Source organism: Gobius niger (genome assembly GCF_951799975.1).
Source record: "Gobius niger genome assembly, chromosome: 12".
Taxonomy (NCBI): Eukaryota; Metazoa; Chordata; class Actinopteri; order Gobiiformes; family Gobiidae; genus Gobius; species Gobius niger.
This window is the reverse complement of record NC_136863.1, coordinates 29,643,618-29,665,300: the sequence shown is the minus strand read 5'-3', so window position 1 is coordinate 29,665,300 and position 21,683 is coordinate 29,643,618. Positions and strand designations below refer to the sequence as shown.

General features: G+C 43.5%; 1 protein-coding gene across 3 annotated transcripts in view; it reads right to left on the bottom strand.

The window, feature by feature from the left end:
• The window catches only part of grm3 (glutamate receptor, metabotropic 3), a 108,242-nt gene that overhangs the window by 12,929 nt on the left and 73,630 nt on the right, over positions 1–21,683 (bottom strand). For all 3 annotated transcript variants that reach the window (XM_079567806.1, XM_079567808.1, XM_079567807.1), the window contains exons 6-8: positions 2,294–2,536; positions 1,071–1,260; positions 234–543 (exon numbers count right to left, since the gene is read on the bottom strand). In XM_079567806.1, coding sequence (XP_079423932.1) covers positions 234–543; positions 1,071–1,260; positions 2,294–2,536 — 743 coding nt within the window. The remainder of the gene's footprint in view (positions 1–233; positions 544–1,070; positions 1,261–2,293; positions 2,537–21,683) is intronic.

Sequence of the window (21,683 nt, the reverse complement as noted above, 5' to 3'; positions counted from 1 at the left end):
GATTTATTTCAATCATCATTGTTATGCCCATTTATGTGTTTAAGAAGAATGCTACATCTTCAATGTTTTAAAAATGTTGTATTTTATTTAATTTCAAACATTCATGCAATGGTTCCAAATTAGCACAAAGCTAATTAGCCTCCACTGTGATTTTGAAGAATTAATATGTTAAATTTTCCAAACATCATTATTGATTTTGCTTCTGGAATTGCGGTTGAGCCTCTTGATCTCACCTGAGACGAGGGGCTAATGAAGCGCGGTCTGGCCGGCCCTGCCCCATCCTTGACCCCGTTGAAGATGCGGCTGATGCGGTTAGTTTTGGTGAGCAAGGCGGAGTAGCACACGGCGAAGGAGGTGCCCAGGCCCAGGCGCCGCAGGGCGCACACGGCGGGCGAGGGCTTAGCCAGAAACAGGAAGGTGAGGCCATAAGACATGAAGACACCTGACAGCAGGATGTAACACAGCTCCCGCCCGGACGCCTTCACCAGGGGCGTGTCGTTGTGCCGGACAAACACCCACATCACCAGACCTGTGCACATGAACCTGGGGCAAGGGGTGGAACATGGGTGGTACACATTATATGACCTCACATATAAAGCATTTAAGCACCAAACCCGTCATGGACAACAAGAGAATTAGAATTTAGTCAAATGATTCAGTGCAAGTTTTACCTTACCTACCTTTTATTGACTGGACAAAGCAAAGAGCTCTACATGGCAGAGCCTAACTAAATAACTTTTACATTTGTCCATGACATAAATGTATATATTGAATATTAAACATGTAAAGATAATTGCAAAATGTATACATGTACTTTCCTTCCGCAAAACTAGTAATTACATCAACAAAGCGTTCCTAAAGCGCAATCAAAGTGACTTTAGGTAACTAAGGATTAAAAACATATTGGGTTTTACATTGGGTGAGGATATGGATAAGTCATATTACCATGAGATTGATGTGTGTCCTTTTATTCTCTCGTCATGATCAGAGTAACCATGTAGATCGCGGACACCCATTTAACATGCTATCACAAATTTGACATTTCTAGCTTGTCCTTTCCCAGTGCTCACCCCACACACGCGATGGTGATGGGACCGATCGCCCAGGCGTCCTCCCACATGATGTAGTCCTCAGGCAGGTCATAGCAGGCGCTCAGGTCCTGGGTAGGCCACTGTCCCGGGGCGCAGGGGGTGCACGTGAACTCGTCCGCCAGATACTCATGGGCCTCACACGCCGTGCAGATCCAGCAGCAGTATTCTCCTGCGCAGGGAGACAAACAGCCAGGGCAGGAATGTGACTGGGACAAAGGCTCCTCATTACGACGGTATGTCACACGGAGGGAAGACAAGATGGACATTCCTGCCTCACAAATACGGCCATGTTTTTGTATCCACAAAAAATGCTTGTTTACTTTGTGGAAGACGCCAGCCTTGAAAGTCCACGGGAATAAACACGCACATGTGCATACGTTTACGAGGTTTTCAATCCACTTTAAACGTTCCCGGTTTGTACTCAACGATGTTTTTAATATTTTTAATCTGATTCCTCTCCTCTCCTTTCTGCAAATTCAGCCGGAGCCTTTCTACCTCGCTTCCTCCGGCTCTTCCTATACTCTTCTTTGCCATTTCAAAAAGAAAGTAGGGGCATTAGCTTCAGTTCGACACAGGTGGGACAGAGATGGCTTCATGAAGAAGAAAGAATTACACTGAAATATTGGATCAACAACACAAGACAAGACAACAAGCGTGTTTCACATGAGAAAGGCCTTGTATCTGATTTTCCAACCCTCTTTTTCAAACCAAAAAAGGGAGCTAGGAAAGTTTGATTTGTTTGTCTGAACTTAGCCATAAATATTCCAAATGCATTCCAAACATCTCGATTCTTCTGCGGGGACGGGTTTGAGTGTTTAGCCGGTGCAGAGCCTCCTCAGTAAGTGTAGAAGCTGCTGTGAACATTAGTTTAGTTCATTTATTTAAAGAACAATGTGCACCAGACTTAGCACCGTGCTAATTTCCATCATTTAACATGCACTACAGTATAAAATACAAAACAAAAGGCAATTTGCAAATACAAGTGCTATATACATAATACTAAATAAGTGTGCAATCTCATCAAGTTACAGTATGCTGCACATGGCAGCCATTTCCCACCCCCACAAATGTCTGTGAATAGAATATATCTGTACTACAAGGAGACAAAATGGGACAGGTACTGTGTGCAAACCTTCTTGCCTCGACTACACTGGTTTATATGATTCTGAAAAATGTCACATTTTGAAAACAGCCTCTCCTACCCGCCTGCATCTTCTTCATCTCGTTCCGGGCACACGGGTCGCTGCACTGCGAGGTGGGCACCACCTCCTTGGGCCACTGGATGAGATGGCTGCTCAGGCTGAGGCTCTCGGCCCAGTCCCCCACCGGCACGTAGCCGTAGCGCTCGCCCAAGCGTTGGTAGCTGAAGATGTTGTAGCGCCCCACGCCATCGCCCTGGGAGTCGAACTTCACCATGTTCTCGCTGCCCGGAGGGGAGAAGGGGGCTGAGCGGGGAGGAAGGGGAGATAAAGCAGAGGAGAGAACAGATAAGAGCGGGCCGGGCAAACAAAAAAAGTCGACTGACGGATGTATTGATGACTTTTGGGAAGGACAGAGTAGAGTGGACGTGGGGAGACTTGACTACGGCGGTCAAAGTCAAAACAACAAATGGTTAAAAAGTTAAAGTATATTTTGAGCAGCATATTTAATATACTAAAGCTAAAATCATTTGCTATGTTATTGCACTAAGCATTCAAGTTCAAAACCCTGAATAACTTAGTGCGGAAAATATTGTCTGTCTCTGGCAGTGCTTTGTTCGTCAACAGCTCAGTTGCATCATATGACCTTAGAAGTTTATATTCTATGTGAGAATACAGTTTATTATACTTGATTTGCAAAACTAAGGACTCCTGTTACAAAACATTTTCGGCACGATATTCAAACCATAACTACAAACATTTATTGTAAGAAGGCGCTGGCATTATTGTTCCAAGCTGAATTAAAGGTGTGGGGAACAGGAAAACCTCTTCTAAATGCAGCCAGTTGAAATTTTCACATTGACCACCGATCTGTGGCCCCTCCCACTATATAGGCTTCAATATGCGGTAAAAAGATTTGGACCTCCCTGTCCTAAATGCTTTATTTGGGCTTTTGCAATCACAATATACAAACCTTATGGCCAATCCAGACTTCATAAGACTCAAGACGTTTGGCTACGCTTGAATGTCAAGAATTTCATATACTTCATAGGACGCAAGATGTGTCATTCTTCCAGATGAAGAATGAATTGGCATATAGTTTTGCGATATTTAGGTTTAGTGTTAGGATCACTCATAGAACGAAATGGAAATGGGCAATATGTTTTTGCTCCGAAAAACCTCTAAAATGCACCAAAATGTACAAAACTTGGATACGGTGTAAAGAATGGGTCCGGGTATACGAATAACTGAATATCGACGAAAATGTCAGATAGATGTGTCTTACTATGTTTAATGATACATTAAATGCAGTTCTATTTTAGGCCAGCAGGGCCCAACACACTGAGTAGGAGAACCGGTAGCAGAGGAAGAAAGTTTGGCCACGGACAGGATCAGAACATATTTGGAGGTGTGTAGACCGTAAAACACACAAGGAAATCTCGTGGTGATGTATATCGGAGTGTTGGCTGGCGTATGCAGGATTACTGAAATGTCAACATTCAATAAGAAAGGTGATAAAACCATAAATAAGTGCATTTTATATGATGTCTAAGGGGGGGACTTTCTCGATAGTTGTCTACAAACTACAAACTACAACTACAAAAGTGCAGAAAAACATATAAAACAAATTTCTTTGTGAGATTACATGATCAGTATAGATTTTTTGCAACTGACACTGGAGATGAACTCGATATTTTTTAATCTTCCAAGCAGCAATTTCAACCCCTAACTTTAAAAAGCTTCATGGCAAAATGACTGTATGTTGTATAAATACAAGCTTACCATAATTCCTCTTCAGGAATTTATAAAAAAAAGAAATTGTGAGACCAGCACTCGATCAACAGTCAGGGGGGACTGTGAGGTACAGTTCCGGAGGCAACGTGCTTTCCATTAAGGCTTGTTCTAGTTGGAACACTCTACCCATGACAGTTAGAGAAAGCAGCACCTACGTCTCATTTAAGAGACAACTGAAAGAACGGCTTTTCTGCCAACAAAGGTGTGACCATTAAAAGGCATTAGGAACATATTTTTAAATACTTGCAGGCACAGGTGTGTGAGTGGGAGGGACGAGGGGAGTGTCGTATGAAAGAGATGCACTTCATGTTTTGTGTAGTTGTTGTCCTTGCCTGTTTTGTCTGTAATGTACTTGTCTTGTTTTTTATGGGACTGCGGATGGAAATTAGCCCTGAGCTAAATCCGGCATATTTACAGCACTAGTTGTCTGTTCATTAATATGCACTGTCCCATTCAAATAAATTAATAAATGAAATGAAATGAAATGTTTTTAATATAATGCTATTTTATTTGTTTGTTTGATCATGTATTGGGAATTGCTCTTGATCAGTATTCTTTTCATTGTGAACCTTTCCTTCTGTGGCAGTGTTCTGGTGAACCATGTTTGGCCGGAGCAGAGACAGTGTAACCATTGCAGTCTGTCTGAATTGTGGATTAGAATACCAATGGACACGTTTCAGAATTTGTGCCTAATTTGAGGCCTTAATGTCAAAACAGTCACAAAATAAACCTGTAATCATGACTTGCAATCAAAGCCATCCTTCTAAAACACTCTCTAAGTTGTAAAACCCTGCAGAGAAACGTAAATATTAATTAGCATTGAGTTTACCTTCCCCTCAGCCTGGCTGGGAAACACTAAAACAAAATAATAGATTCTCTTTCACAATATGTATAAAACCATTCCCATAGTGTTTATGCCAATAAAGCCGAGTGTGTTTGCTCCCACTCTAAATGCCTGGCGCTCTTGGAGACCTCTGCACAGATCAGTGCCTCATGCCTCCCCGTGGCAACATCTTCACCAAAATGGCGCACTAAATTCCACCGTGTCCAGGTTTATTGCCGAAGACATCATTAGGAAAGGCGCCCGTGAAGCCATACGGGCGTGAAGGCGGCGCAGTGCTCCCCGGACAGCCCTGCTCCTGCCCACACGCCGATAGAATTAGCCTGCGCGGGAGGCAAACTGCTGCTGATACACGGGCGGAAACAGTTTGCGGACACGCGGGTGTGTATGAAGGGAATAGCATGTGCACATATACAGGAAATGATCAGCACAGGACGGCGCTGTTGGCGAAATGTTCTCGTGGACGAAACTTAAAAGCAGCACAGCCTTAGCATTGAGACTGAATGTAGAGAAATATTGTCAATGTAGAGAAAAAGAAAGTGTGAACTGAGGGACTGGACGGGTCAGGATATTGGCTTGGAGATCCCTCTGCAGGCAGCGATGGGAATAACAAGTAATTACACACCGAAAACAAACGTTCACTGCCATGCTAGCAAATCAATGATGCTGTGAAGAACACACTGTGAGTGCATAATGGGTCCTGGGATGGATTATGGACTTCATACAGTTCATCTTTTGAGTGGTGCGCACTGAATGGGTGCTGCTGCCGGATGCTCTCTCATCGAATGCAATTTCTCCATCTGTGAGATCAATAAAGTATCATCTTATCCCTTATGTTTCATCGAGAACTCAATCAAATCCTTGAAATGCATGAAGTTGATTTTGCATGATAGCTCTTATTCAAGGCATTGCTTTTGGATTTTTTCCCCACAAGTATAAATGGTAAATGGTAAATGGACTCAACTTATTTGGTGCTTTTCAACCTTTATCAGACCCAAAGCGTTTTTACAGTCAGGAACCAGTCACTCATTCGCACTCTCATTCACACGCCAATGTACGCAGACACTGGAGGCAAGGAGGGAAAAGCGTCTTACCCAAGGACACAATGACGGTGTGCATTTGCAGGAGCTCGAACCCATGACCTTCCGATCACGAGACGACCCGCTCTACCAACTGCGCCCCCATCGCCCTAGCCTGGTTTTACCAGACCCCCGTTCGGAACTTCTCACTTGAGCTCCGTTATCAGGTGGGAGGGTTGAACTCCTTTGAAACGATTGGATCTGATTTTCAAAGAAGACACTTTCTGTTGAATGACTCGCGGAGCAGATGAAAGCCACTGCACATCAAAAACACTAAACACTGTTCAGACAATGTTGGTTCACATGAAACAGGTTGCGTTCATGTTCTAGAACAGTGCTTCAGTAAGTGGGGGCCCCTGTTCTATTCTAGAATGTGATGAGAAACAGTTTTTGAAAGGAATGTCCAAACCTGCCACTTTCACCTTATGGCTGAAAGTCCTTGAATCTGACCAACATCATTTGGAATATTGTCTCCACTTTCTGACACCTTTTAAGACAGTCATTTGACCTCAGTTCATGTGGATTGTCCTAGTGAAGACAGAGATGTTAGCCGTCAACCAAGACCAAAAATAAACTACACGATCATGGAATTCTTTCCTGCCCACCAACTCAGGCTTATACTATGGGCTCTTTAGAATGCAGTGATGTCACAACCTATTGCAAAAGTTAATGACATGCTATACACAAACATTGCTCATAGACTAATATTAGCTTAAAACGACTAAAGAACTATCCACTGCTGAGTCACGACTGGTAAACACTTCAACAAACTGCAGTGTCCAAAGGGAAAAACAGGAGATTCAGCTGAGAATATCCCAAAATTCTTCAAACGGTGCTAACTTTGAATAGGCTGTGTTTGTGTGTGGGAGCGAGGTTGAATGGGGGTGCCACAGATCAGGGTTTGTGCTGAGACTCGGTGGTTTTGACAAAGTGCCGATCACTGGAGCGCTACGGCGTCTGTCCTTTTGCTAACGCACTGCTGACACATGCTGAGGACAGAGAGGCTGTCACGCCGAGAGATAATACGCCCGGCTCCACAAAGCATGGCCAGAGGTGTCAAATACAACGGACACTTCACTTTTATGTTGACACGCACCTGCTCCGGTACAGTTATCGAAGGGAAAGCATTTTCGAAGCACAACTCCACAAAAGATTCCAGTCACAGTGCACTTTTTGATGCATGTTAAGAATCGCTACCATTTGAGTGAAGACTGTTACATGAAGAGCAAAACCCACTGCAGAACATGTTTGTAGCGGTCTAAACTACAGATTATCTTGTTATCTTTAGAGCACATGATCTTTGCGGTTTGCCAATTTTGATGTGATAGTGATGAACCTGTTTGAGATTTGGACGTGCATAATTAAATAACTGTAATTCTAAACCTAAACCCAAGATGGCAGATAACAGGTTAATTGTACTGCCGCCACACAGCAAGAATTCCAGTTCAATAAGCCGAATGCCCATCTCGGGTCGCCCGTTGCATTATGGATAATGGAATTTCTTTTGGCTACCAAACAATGTTGATAGTTAGAGTAAAGCAACAAAGAAAGCTCTGATTTGTACCATTTTACCAGCTGGAAAGTTGATGATTTAAGGTGTTTTTGCCGTCGCTGTGGAGCTTTGCTTAAAGGGGCTAGATGAAGTTGGCCATTTTATACTTCACTACTGCCACCTCGGGTCATACGTGTAACTGCACCTTCTATGTTAAGCCTGTGCAAGATGCAACAACTTTTTGAGTGCAGGATTTTAGAGGCATTTAAGGTGAACAGGTCTGAGCTCGTTCTACATATTAGGACATTACTGTATCATGTAGGGGAAGGAAAATACTTAATTTTAACATTTTTAAACTCTGTATAGTCTCTTTAACCTCTAAAATTACAACCAGGCCTGCGTACGGAGATAGACAGACATGGAAAGAACTGAAAGGCTGTTCATAGAGATGCTTCAAAAGTGACAACCAGTCCTTGTTCACATTGTTGGAATAACTATGTGAGAAAAACATTTCTGACCCTTGAAGGCGACTGTTGGACAAAGTCCAGGGTCTGAAACTGTGGCCAATATTCCTTTTTTTTTGCAAGGAGGTGGACAGTAAACATTTTTTTTTTTTTTATTCCCCGGTAAAGGCTGAAAATGAGGTAACACAGTGGTGGTTTTGTTTGCAAATGGTTCTAATCACTTTTTAGTAGTTTAGCCGTTAATTCTTCCACGCTTGCTGTGTGCAGCCACGTCCCCAGCAGTTCGCACATGTACTACTCTGGATAAACAAAGCGCCTGACCGAGCGCACGGACAGAATCAGGCAAGAGACGGACAGAAAACTACATGAGTCTCAGTAAACCAGGTCGTTTGGGTCGAGGGCCAAAATTCAGCTCCCACGGCGGGTCGAGGGCCGCGTATATTGTAGGGACTGTGGTCTCATGTATAACAAAAAATTAAACTTTTTTTCTGCTTCATCAGCCTGTGTCACATGTTTCTCAAAGTGCTACATGAAGTCATTCTTCATTCACTCCACATTCGATGGCAGTAAGTTACTATTGTAGCCACAGCCGCCCTGGGGCAGACTGACCATTTACCACGTGGCTATAATATGCTGTTTATATCCTGATCTCTTATTATTTCAGCGCTCTCTGCTGGACACGTGTGGAATTCTTTCCTTTTGTTTTTACAGACTAAAAAGCACAACTCACCCACTGAACCTATGTCCTACTTCAACCCTTGTTACCTGCCCCCTAGTGGCTGGAGTGAGCACTGGTTGTTTCTTTAAAAATCCATAACTCCGCACAGGAATGGGCTAGAGACACCCTTTTTTTTACATGCTCAGGAATTCACGCTCCTCAAAGGGCCACATTAAATCATCTCGTGGGCCTTCATCATGAGAGAACAAATTTCCCACAGAGTACAATAAAGTAAAGTATTACTTAACCTAAACTTGAGCAGGGGGCCCGCCAAGGAGGTCCAATATCTCCCCGTATGTTTTCCCGCACCCCAACACGGCTAACCTCGCTGGTGGCGCCACTGCTGAGGGAGAACGGGCTTATGAAATCCATAAATCACCGCGACAGCCCTCTCCTCCATCTTCCTCCCCTCGCGGGCCGTCACCGGAAATTCAAACTGTCATTCCCGCTCTGGAACCGCGCGCTAAACGGTTAGGTTGACAGCCAAATGAAAATGATTTTAATAAGGCGATGTTGATCATATCTGGCGACAAAAAGATGAGATACCAATCCATTACGGAGCAAGTTGGCACTTAATAAAGTTGGGAGTAATCCAAGACGCTTCTCTTAATGAATGCTTTCACCGAAACAACTGTGTTACTTACGACATAATGGATGAGATGAGTTTTTTGATGCGTCCACAGTGATGACACATGAAGATTGCAGCAAGTGCGAATTCAAGACTAAACATTCTGTTAATGGTGAAAAGTCCTCAAAATGGCACTGTTGACAGGAAAATAAAAAACATGTAACTGAAACCCATATACGTAGTTGCAACCTTAAAGAAAAAGGGGGGTGGCAGTAGGGTGGAGCTTCAGAGTTCAATCCTCGCACCCACCAGTGAATACTTTGGTGTCCTTGTCTCTTTGAGAGTCTGAGTGGGAGTTTGTTCTTTTACCTGATTTTATTTATGACAAACAATGAAAGAGGAAGACGCTAAATTAAAATGTTAATTGTGTTCAAACTCATATTAACATATTTGTAGCTTCCCATTGGAGGAGTTTATAGGCACAGTTTACATTTTTTCAGGGTCACTGCCCAGAAATGCAAGAAAACCTGTGAGTTCATGAAATTGATACAAATGCTTTATGCACAGTGTTCTTCACACAAATGTCAGAGTTCGTAATATAGGACAAAACAAAATGTCCTCCTTTAATGTCCTCCATTCAGTATTGTAAGCTACAGTGTCCTTTATTGTCCCCACAGGGAAACTTGTCCTCTGCATTTGACTTATTCTTCGATGCTGCTGGGGCAACCCGTAAGGAGCAGTGGTCAAAGGTTAAGGTAAAGGTATACGTTATTAATCCCCGTAGGGAAATTCATTCTCTGCATTTGACCCGTCCTCAAAGCCGCTGGGCGACCTGTAGGAGCAGTGAGCTGCCAGCGTGGGCCGGCGCTCGGGGACCCATCTCCATGATGTGCAGCCGGGCTGGTGGTCAGAAACACCTGGCTGGAGGATTCACCTATTGTACATGTTTCTAGGGGTGGGGAGACTGGAATACCCGGAGGAAACCTACGCAGATACGGGGAGAACATACAAACTCCACACAGAAATGCCCCGTCCCTGGTGGGAATCGAACTTGGACCTTCTGGCTGTGAAGCACGAGCGCTAACGTACGACGGCAGTGCCTTTAAGAAAAGCTGTTTGTAAAAAGGGCTACAGAAATAAAGTAAACTGAACGCTTCATCAACATTAAAGTGCACATATACAAATGGGACTTTTGACCTTAATTGTTTTTCATTTAGACTTATTGGGAGTTGATTAAGCCTCACCCACTGAACCTGTGTCCTACTTCAACCCTCGTTCCCTGGACATGGACAAGTGGGTCACGTAAACCAACATGGCCGTGCCTCGCTGACGTGACAAAAGAATCTCATCACGAGCTGGAGGTGCTTAGAGGAGCTGACAAAAGCACCTGGACAGCCCCAGAGACAGGGAGAGCTGAGAGGGCAGGTACAAACACACGACACAAGCATCATACGCTGTGGTCTCAAAAGTGTCACAGCGAAACAAGCGCTGACAAATGGGCTCCTGCTTCAGGGCGCGGAGGTGAAGCGGGGCTCCAGAGCTGACGCGTTTGAGCTGCCAAGTTTCATTTGAAACAGCCGTATTTCTCACTTCTGGACCAATGTGCTGTTTGGTCAGGGATGATTCCAACCCCTTAGAGCCTTTTGCAATATTGCACAACCAAATTTTGCAATAGGGATAGTTTGGCAATATATTGTACAGTTGGCGGATTTGACGATGCAATCCCAAGCTCTAAAGTCTCTTTGGGCATTGCAAATTGACATGTATAAGAAACAACCCCTTGGCAAGATTATAATCATGCAAAATGAGTCTTAAGAATCATAAGTGATCTGGATTTATGTCTGTACTGCATGCCAGAGTGTGATTACACGCACTTGAGTATGCTCTATCTAATGATGGCGTTTGAAATATGTTTACCACAGAGCTTATTCCATATTTATTTGGTTTATTTGATAGAGACAGACACAAACACATAGACAAACTGTAACGTAAGTCTGATGTCTGCATCATAGGGCTTATAGCAGAAGCTAATTTGCAGCACTTTACAAAAACAGTACAAAGCATGCACTTGGTACATGACACATTATGGCAATAGCAGATCATTGGGCTACATGTTCGCTGCATGTAACCACTGTGGCAAACTCGCTAAGACAAGCGATCGCTGTTATTGTTTACTCCCGCAATTTTCGCTGGATGTTTTGGTGTATGGTCGGCAACAGCTGATGCATCCAGGCCTCTGACACGGTTTTATAAAATGATCGGTCTGTCGCAATGCCCTGTTTATGAACATTGTTTTTTGCCGATCATAGGATTCTTATCATTTGTTTAAAACATAAAAGGCCTACCACGGCCCCCAGATGCGACGACATCGCGATTGCTCGTATGGATTACCAAAACCATACCATTTTTTGGCTGTTGGACTGTCACTGGGCTGTCTTTGGCAGATGGTAGATGAAACACAACTGACTGATTAAATATACTTGAACACTTACTTCTATGGCAGGTTGATTTTATGTAGTGTTAGTTTTTTAGAGCCATAGACAATAAAAAATACTACACGACTGCTCCTCACTCCTCCCCGTTTGCCTCAATGACTACACTCGAGGGGGAAATCATGGCGGATTTATAGACTCCTCCTCCCCAGCTCTGACGAAGCTTGTTCTTAAAAAGGGCGGGATCTTCACTGTGGACTCGGCCCTGACGTGTAGTTCGCGCAGCTCCAACGCTAACAATCCGACCCTCATTAGTACATGATTTAAGACAATTAGAAACCAGGCTTTAAAGTTGTCTAAAGTGCACTGCATTCAAATGGGAGACTTGCGGCTGTATGGAGGTACTACAGCAATGGCCGCCTTTAGTGTCGTCGTCACAAAGCAGAGCAGCCAGCGGCCATTGGTAAAGCCTCGATGCAGAATTTTGCTTTGGGCCCCAGAAAATATAGATCTGGCTCTGCGTCCAATCAACTCAACTTTATTGAACGAGCAATGCAATCGGGGATCAATTGGGCAACACAGCTTGGATAAAGAATGTCCCATCATTCATTTAATTGACATGCAGTACATGTATTTCAAAATCCGTCATTGTGCAGATGTTGGTTACAAAATAATATTGAATTAGTTCTCGTGCAAAATTTACAAATGCAACAGCGGCCTTATAGGAGACAAGGATCTTCACCAGTTGAATTGTTCAGCGTTCAACACAACATGGTTCACATCCAAAATTGGTCCATCAAATTCTCGTAAATGATAATGCCAATTCAGCTTCAGCCAAAGAATCACAGTTGACTTACGAGAAGGCGCTGGTGTGGAGCCCACTCGTCAAATCGTGCGATGATAAGTTAGAGAAAAACACTCCTCGCTTCACAAGTTCACGTTAGCTGTAAGTGTTACAAAGCAATACTCTAAACAATGAAGTTAAATCACAAAGGCTTTCATTGATCAGTCGGAGTGGAGAGAAAAAAGAAGAAGACGTTATTTCAGAATAATTAGAAGCATGGCATAAAGTCATTTTTCATTTCCAGGCTGAAGAATTAATTACGTCGCCTGCCATGCTGGACTAAACCGAAGCCCAGGAGGATTGTGGGTATTAGGGAGAGAGTGGTTTGGATGAGTAAGTCATCTGAAAGCGCACAGGCGGGCTCCGGCTTTTTTCTCAATGAATGTGGACGTAAGCCATGCAACATCAGTGTCTCGACAAGCCCCTACATCCAAATCACCGATATCTTCCATTTCAAATCCAGTCTATTCAATTATATTGAAGCCTCTCCATGTTTAAGCTAGCAGTATTGGTATATTTAAAGCAGTACTAAGTGACTCTTGCCCCTAGAGGCCATAAGCGCAACTGCGCTTAGCAAGTTTTTTTAACTTATTATTTAACTTATTATTTATTTGTCTTAGAGAGTAAATACTACGCTGACAGGAAAGGTGAAGGGAGAGAGGGATATTGTACATCCAATTATACAATGGAACTAATGATGCTAGCCCGCAGTTAGCTTTGCCCATTAGTATGTTACCTTCTTCTTCATGATTCTATTAGTGTGTATCCAATTTTTTTGGACAAGCATGGTTTTCTGGCCAGAGACACCAGATGAAAGATGAAAGACCCTCCAATCATCCCATAAACACTTAAACACGGTACTTAGTACTGCTTTCAAAGCGTAAATGGTTTTATCTGTTGCAGATCAGATGTTCCACAAGTCTATCACACAAATGCTAGAGACAGAAGAAGAAAAAAACACCTCACCCTCTTGACTTTTAGTTCTTGCAGTAGTCAAAACCTTGATTGTGATTTGATATCGACAAACCTCACGTTTACTTTGTATATTGTTTTGGTTCATGTAAATCTATGGACGCGTCGAGCTGCTGTTGACCACAAACATGGCAGATTTTAACCATAACATTTCATTCTTAATAGTTCATCCCAAACGTCTTCACTGCCTGACCAAATAAAAAAGATCACACGCTCTAATATTCCATTTAGCTTTGAGTACAGCGCGCTTTCGAAGAACAGTGCAAAGTCTTCTCCAGCACATCCCTAAGATTTTCATTGGGGTTTAAGATCCGGACTCTGTGGTGGCCAGTCCATGTGTGAAAAAGACACACTCCCTGAACTACTGTTTCACACTTTACTGTAGATGCGTACGTAATATAGCAAGACTTGAAGAAAACACAATATCTGTTGAGCTGGCATTCAACATTCCTGCAGAAAATCATGATTTTTCCAAAGATACTCATAGCCTTTTCATGCCAGGGAAACTATTTTTAGCCAGTGCCAAATCTGTGGATGTGGGGGAAGGCAATGTGTTCTATGAAACTCTCCAACATTCCATCCAAACAGTGTGTAAGCGTCAGCTCAAATGTACATATTTGCTAGATTAGCACAACCTAGAGGCGGGACGATTCCTTTAAACATATTGCATCACAATCCGAGCAACGACCAAGAAAAGGAGCTGGGAATAAAGTGTGAGCCGATGAGCGATAAATTTAATAGAGCTGTGACTACAGTGAATCGTCTCACTCCTACCACAAAGGCACACACAAACAAAATAACAAAAACGACTTTGACATGATTCTTCTAGAGGAGGGTTTGTCATAGGCTTACGCGAACCCCCCATCTGAGTCTATTTTTAACGCCGCCAGAGCAGCGACAGTGGGGGAGGCGCTGTCAGCCTGTTTTGACACCTGTAGTTCCGAATGTAACAAAGTATGAATCATTTGCTGACTTCCAACAGTTGAGGACGTTTGTTTTTTCGTCCTAAAAATATGCGTCGGTCCTATAGGGTTGCTGCGATCCAGGTGTATTTGCATAATAATATTTCAGTAATTATTGGCTCACTTGAGATGAAGGAGCACAAATGAAACATGAAATTAGTGACCAATCCGGTGTCCAAAGCGCGTGAATGAAAAAGGTTTTCCATTGACAAGTCCCTAAATGCCACTGACAAGCGCCAAGCCACCAACAGATTCATTTCTGTCGGTTTGTTCAGCCCTTTAAAACAATGTCTGGTTTTGCACTGTTCCCACACTGCTTGCTGAAATCATCACATGTACACCTGAACTGAAACTGATCGGCGTTTGAGCATTGTTGAGGTCTGTCTCAGTAGCCTGCAAAAAGTAAATATCAAGCATTGGCTTAAATGACAGGAAATGTATCTTGTTTTGAGCGGTTTTCACACATTTAGACACTTTTCCTGATCGGACCAAGTTTACTTCGCTTGTTTGAGGACATTTCATACCAGTTCTAATGTAGTAATCTCGCTTGAAATAAGAAAGTAATATTGCCAATGAGATAAGACCAATTTTCTTACCCCATTGGCAACGAAAAGTACCTGAAATAAGGACGAAATGTATTGAAATGAGTCAGAAACATCTCAGAACAAGTGAAATAATCTAGGACAAATGCCCAACAACTTAACCAGTCAAAACAACAAAAAATTGGATTATTATGCTCAAATTGAGATGTTTATACTAGTCTAGTTAATTACTTTTTGCAGTGTAGCCTGGCAAGACCTCAACGATACCCTTTTTATTCTTTAATATATATCAGTCTGGGACCCGTACAATCGTTGGCGGTCAAATGATTTATTTGCGGTCACGTGTTCGCGTATGTGGTCATAAAACTGAAAAGCAGCCACACCTCGCCGATATTTTACCATGTCAAATAATAGAGGAATCTGCCCTCGGTGGCCAAAAAGAAATAGACCAAGCCAGCTTTTCACTATTCTCTGTGTAATTCTATTTCTCAACGTCATCTTGTTGGCTAGGGGACATGCTCAAGAGCCGGATTTGGCTCCTGGTCCAGACGTTGTCAACCCCCTTGGCCCCTTCGGTTGGTCATCAGTCATCAGTCGGGCGCAGTAACCGCAGTGGCCTATAGGGGGCAATATGTCAATGTTGGATGGAAGCAATGAAGTGGACAATTACAGCCGGAGAACAGTCCCAAAACAACGAACAATAAAGTTTGGCACATCAACATTGAAAGGAGAGACTTTCCAGTAATTTTTGTGACATCCGAGTCGTGTTGTATAAATAGATTTACCATTGATGGTGTTTGAGCACTTTGAGGTCTAACCTTTACTAACACACATACGCTTAAATGTCCCCTACGTTGATTTTTAGTTTCTTTTCGTCCCGTTTACCGTTCGAAATAGTTTGTATGCACCAGAGTCGGTGTGCGATCACCAGCATAGCACCAGGATTCCCTTCAAGTGTCCAAAACGTGAACATGACCTTTTAAGTTCATACAGACCTGAGCACTGGACTAAAATGATTGCATTTCCTGGTTCTGATCAGGACTCAGGCAGCAATGTTCTGAAGGAGAAGAGCTCAAACTTGATAGCAGTTTTTCATTTCATGTGGATAGGCTGAGTAATTACAGAGAAACTAGGCATAAAACCATGTCATTTATTGGCAATTCCACCGTGGAACTCTTCCTTGGCTCTTTCGAATGTTGTGTCGAGTTAAGTACAGCCTATTTACTTCCAAACCGTCCAACAAGGAGACGTCATTTCCTAGATCTTCGCTTCCCACCTGATTTTTGACAGTGTGTTGCTCTGCGCTGCGTGCTCCGGAGTGCCGTTCCTTTTCTATCTGTCTCTCTCCATCTCTTCTCAACCCTCTCTTGTTGCCATGGTAATGACGAAGCCTCCTCTCCGAGCGATCCCTCCCGCCTCGGTCCCGGGGAGCCTCGGTTCGGGTTCGCACCCTCTCGTCAGGCACGGCTGGACTTTTTTCTTTTTTTCCCTGTTCGGACATTTGTTGCATGTTAATTAGCCGGCCCCCTGCTTTTCAACCGAGTCGGGGACGGTTATTCTTCTCCTCTCACCAGCTCGGAGCCCAGACACCCCCCGGCCCACGCATTTCTCAAAGCCATCATTCAACTCCCCGCACGCGAGCCTCCTGTTCAAATAGTGTTGATAGATGCGATATCCTCGATGTCTTTCTCTTCCTCTGCGTCTCTAAGGGCCTCACTCCCCCATGTCGTTCCCCAAACATATGCAACGCTGCTGAATATCTTGGGCGTGTTATTACGTATGATTTGTCCGATGAGGAGGACGTGTGTCGCCAGTGTCGTATGTTGTGCGCCCATAAAGACATTTGCTTCACGTTCTGTTGGTGTTAAATTCACCTGTGGGCGGCCAGCCTTCAGAGATCGATAGCGGCACACAATGATGTTCCAAAGCCCTGTTCACGCGGGATTAGGATGACCTGGGGACGTCGGTATAACTGAAATGACCCAGGACGTTGGTCATTTTTAGGGACATTTGCACGGGATCAGCAATGTCAATAATTCACTCCATTTTACAGACTTTTTATGTCGGGAAATGATGGATTAGAATAGATCCTGAACATGCAACAAGCTGACTCTGCTGTTTATCCACTTTTGCACGTGATACTCGTATTGCACACGGGCCAATGCTTGGCAAATGACCCCCAAAGTGGACATTGGGAGGTGGTGGAACTCTGATCTAGAAGCCTCAGAACGCTACATTAGGCCGATATGTGGAAGGCTGTGTACAGATTGCATGTAGCAGAAGGTATTTTATATTATATATGTTATATTATATTTATATGTGCTCTTGTTTCAGATACTCTCAGAAAGTTAGAGCAACTGTCAGTCCTCCCCCATTTTAGTTAATCAGATAAAAGTTAGTTAATCTGGTGTATTTTATATATTTTGTAGAGTAATGAAAATCAGAACTGTCTACATTATTATTACTTTCCTAAAGAAACAAAACGAAAGAAAGAAAGAAAGAAAGAAAGAAAGAAAGAAAGAAAGAAAGAAAGAAAGAAAGAAAGAAAGAAAGAAAGAAAGAAAGAAAGAGAAAGAAAAGAAAAGAAACAGCTGTGAAGAGGAGACGCAGGCTTGACTACTCTAAAGACTAAACTTTAGCGACAATTCCTGACTTTTTTGTTGCTTTTAAACCGGGCAGATTAAGAGGATCAGATCAGAGGAAACATTGTGTGAAAAGGGTCGTCATTAAGCCGTAACCCTGCACTGTTTTATCGCCTTTTCTCTTCTTATACATCCCAAATTAATCTCTAAAACCAAAATATAAATCTGATTGTTGTGAAATAAAAGTGGGCAAAAGGAAGAGTATAGCTTGGGAAGAGTATAGCCTCTGTCAATGGATTAGTTGTCTGTAAGTTTTTTTTGCCGCTCATCTATCTATCTATCTATCTATCTATCTATCTATCTATCTATCTATCTATCTATCTATCTATCTATCTATCTATCTATCTATCTATCTATCTATCTATCTATCTATCTATCTATCTATCTTCCTTTTCTCTCACCCCTCTCTCCCTTCCCTGTTTCTCCTTGTCCCTTTCCTCTCTCCCACTCTTTCCATCCCTCCTCTCCCCTCCCCTCTTCCTCTCCCCTTTCCATCCCTCCATCTCTCCTCTCCTCCCTCCTCCCCTTCTTTTTTCCCTCTTTTTATCACTCCCCTCCGTCTTCTTTCTCTCGCCTGTGTGCCAAAGCAGAGGCGGCCGTGCCTTGAGGGCCTTATTGAGCACAGAGCTTACTGCGATGTTTAGATGCTAGAAAGCAACCTTCACTCTTTTCACTCATCCTCCCTCCCTCCTCCCTCTCTCCATCGCTCCGTGTCTCAGCGCCTTTTTTTTCTCCTTTTTTTTCCTTCCTCTCTCTTTCGCCCGAGCTTCTGTCCGAGAGCATTCCAAAACAGCACCTCCCACACAGACTTCACAGGGTTGCTGCTCTCTCGCTGCCTCCCCCATCGCTCGCAACTTCTTCTTTCCCTCTATTGATCGTCTGCAAAGCCTTTCCGGTCGTCTATCCATCTTTCTTTCTTTCTTTTCTTTTTTTTTTTCTTCTTCTTCCACGCTATCTCTCCCTTCCATTCTTCTCCCCCGTCACTCGCTCACCCTCTCTTTTTTTCCCTTCCTTCCCGGCTGCTTATCTTGTCACAGGGGTGCATCCTGTACGGCTGTTATCTTGGCCTCCTCTCCCCCCCCCGGTGGGACGCCGCTCCTCGGTCCCGTAAGGCCCTACGAGTCCGCGGGGAGGGTAAATATAGCCCCCTTTCTGCATATTGCTCCGCGACGGCCGCATGCGGGTCACGTCACAGCCGCGGCTTTTGCAGGGGGGGGGCGCAGATGTGGAAGGTCAGCAACCCTCCGAAGGATTGAGAGAAATTGTCCCCGTGAAGGACAATGCTGCCCCTAATGTGCCGGTTATATAAGGCGAAATGTTGAGGTTTTTTCAAGATCGAGTTGTGCTTCGTTTCCGTTGCAGTATTTTAAGTCCACCGCCTTCGCCGCCCGCGAGACGCATGCCTTTGGACGCCAAGAATGTGGCCATCTACGAAGACGGGAGGGGGGGGGGGGGGGGGGGGGTGGCGTCATGCGAAAGGGATTATTTGGAGCTTTTTACAAAATTGCCTGTCCACACGCTCTGATATTTAGTTGTAGCGCCTTTAGCTTAGATCATTGTTCAATCGTTGTTCCTATAAGCTACTGCAATGTCGAAAGATGCAATACTTTCAGCTCTTGTATTGATGATCGGAGAGTGTGGCCACCGCGCAAAGCCTTCTCCAGCACTTCCCAAACAGTCTCATAGGGGTTAAAGAAACAGGCCACCGTTTTTCTTCCAAACTGTGATATGTTCCTGTCTGAGCTTTGACGAGTTGATGCGTACCTGTCTGGTCTTTGCGCGTGCACTCAGTCACGCAAAACGACCGAAGATGTTGCTAGCGTTTGGCCTCTCCCAATGTATTCCGATTAGGGATGGGCACCGTTAAATGGTTCCTACTTGGAACCGACCGGAGGCGGTATCAAAATTTTTTTATTCTTTCGGTGCCAACTTCCGGTTCTTTTTCTCTACAAACGTCAATATATGACCAGCGCAGTGTGTTTAGAAAAGTTTAGCTGAAAGAAAACCATGTCCTGATGTGGATCTGTCCTGTCTCTGCAGCTTAAGAGGTAATAACGTCCTTTCTTTCTTTTTATTACTGCTTAAGTGGAAATTGTGCTCAAAACACGAAGTCACAGGCGACGCTGCTGCTCCTGTGTAGCTTCTGCTGTGCCGTTTTAGGATTTTTTCCTGAACTATATTTTTAATACACGTTATTTTTATTGAATTTAAATAACATAGGTATCGAAAAAAGTACCGTTAAGACACCGGAACCGAAAAGCAGGTATCGTTAAAGTACTTGGTATCGAAAAAAAAACTAACGGTACCCATCCCTAATTCCGATAGCTCCAAACGGGGGTGAAGTTGAAGCGACCAAGCTCTTCCACAGGCACAAACACCAGGCAGGTACGTATCAACTCGTCTAAGCTCGGGTAAGAACATATCTCAGTGTGGAAAAACGGTGGCCTGTTCCTTTAAGACTCTGTGGCGGCAAATCCATCTCATGCTCCCAGAACCACTCTTTCACAATGTGAGCCCGGTGAATCCTGCATTCATGTACTCCTTGTCATCAGGGAAGAAGACATCGATTGATGGAGTAACCCGGTTGTTCAGGAGGTAGTCGGCTGATCTCTTTGTTTGGGCACAGCGATCCACTCCAGCTTCACGTGTCTGGTCACAAGCAGGACTGTCAGCCCGTCAAATCTTTTGTAAAAGTTTTATATCGATTCAATCACAGACCACGCTGTCACGTCAGGAACCGAACCAACCACAAGTCAAATGTTTCCTTAGATGTGCTTAACAAGGATCTGCCTGTATTGTTTTCTCGCTGCCATGTTTTGATTGAAACAGCCATTACAGCCAAGTTTTTGTCAGCGACCCCAGATCAGAACAGTTCACTTTTGGTCAGGCAGTGAAAGTTACAATCTTGCTCCCTCATCAAAAACATATCTGGAGTTGTGTTTTGAGGCATCCACGAGTATTTGAAGCAACCTTTGGATCTTCCTCGTTGACCATTCTGAGCGCCATGGCAGCAGTTTGTACGATACTTTACCTCCAAGTCTTCCTGCGGGGGTCCATGTAACAAGAAACCTTGAACTATCTGCATGAACTGGAAAAACCCGAAATATCATTCATATTAATCATTGGAAAAATCTTCTAACCGACTTTATTACAATGGAATACACACCACCGCCTTACACACACAAAAAGTAATTAACTAGATCAGTATAAACATCTCAATTTGAGCATAATAATCCAAATTTTAGTTGTTTTGACTAGTTAAGAAGTTCTTAGGCATTTGTCCTAGATTATTTCACATGTTTCGGACTCGTTTCGATACATTTCGTCCTTGTTTCAGGTCATTTTCTTTGCCAATGGGGTAAGAAAATTGGTCTTATCTCACTGGCAATTTTATTTTCTTATTTCAAGCGAGATTTACCTTAGAACTGGTCTGAAATGTCCTCAAACAAGCAAAGTAAACTTGGTCCGATCAGGAAAAGTGTCTAAATGAGTGAAAACCGCTCAAAACAAGATACATTTCGTCAATTCAAGTCATTTAAGACAATGCTTGATATTTACTTTTTGTAGTGCAGTAACTCAGCAGAATCCGAACCCTATGATCCAACTCTTTCTGATTTGATATTGCTTTAAACATATTTCTTTTGCTCCATCTCTTACTCTTTTTCTCTCCTGTGTCTGAGAGCCAACTCCCAGTAACTCCTCTCCACTAGAGAGAGAGAAAAAAAAAAGAAACCTTCCCAAGGACCTTCCGGTCCATAGCTTTGCTCCCTCCATCGCAGGGCACCGACAAGCAAAATATCCGCTGTAGCTTCACTATAACAAAGCAACAAATCTGCACGACAAATCTGTGGCCCAGTAATAGATCCAGCTGGTCATGATTTTGAACACTCGAGGGTGCATTGGGGAATCTGATCAAAACTGTTAGAACGCACCAGTAAAACACCACTGCATCATCTCAAATCTTTCAAACAAGTGCCTGGATTCTTTACCATAAACATTGTGAGAAATACGATTATGTGTTCCCCTAAAAGAAGCTTCAAATGCGGCACTGCTCCAGGTCTGTTATTGATAACGGAATAACGTCATGACAGAGTTAAAAGCTC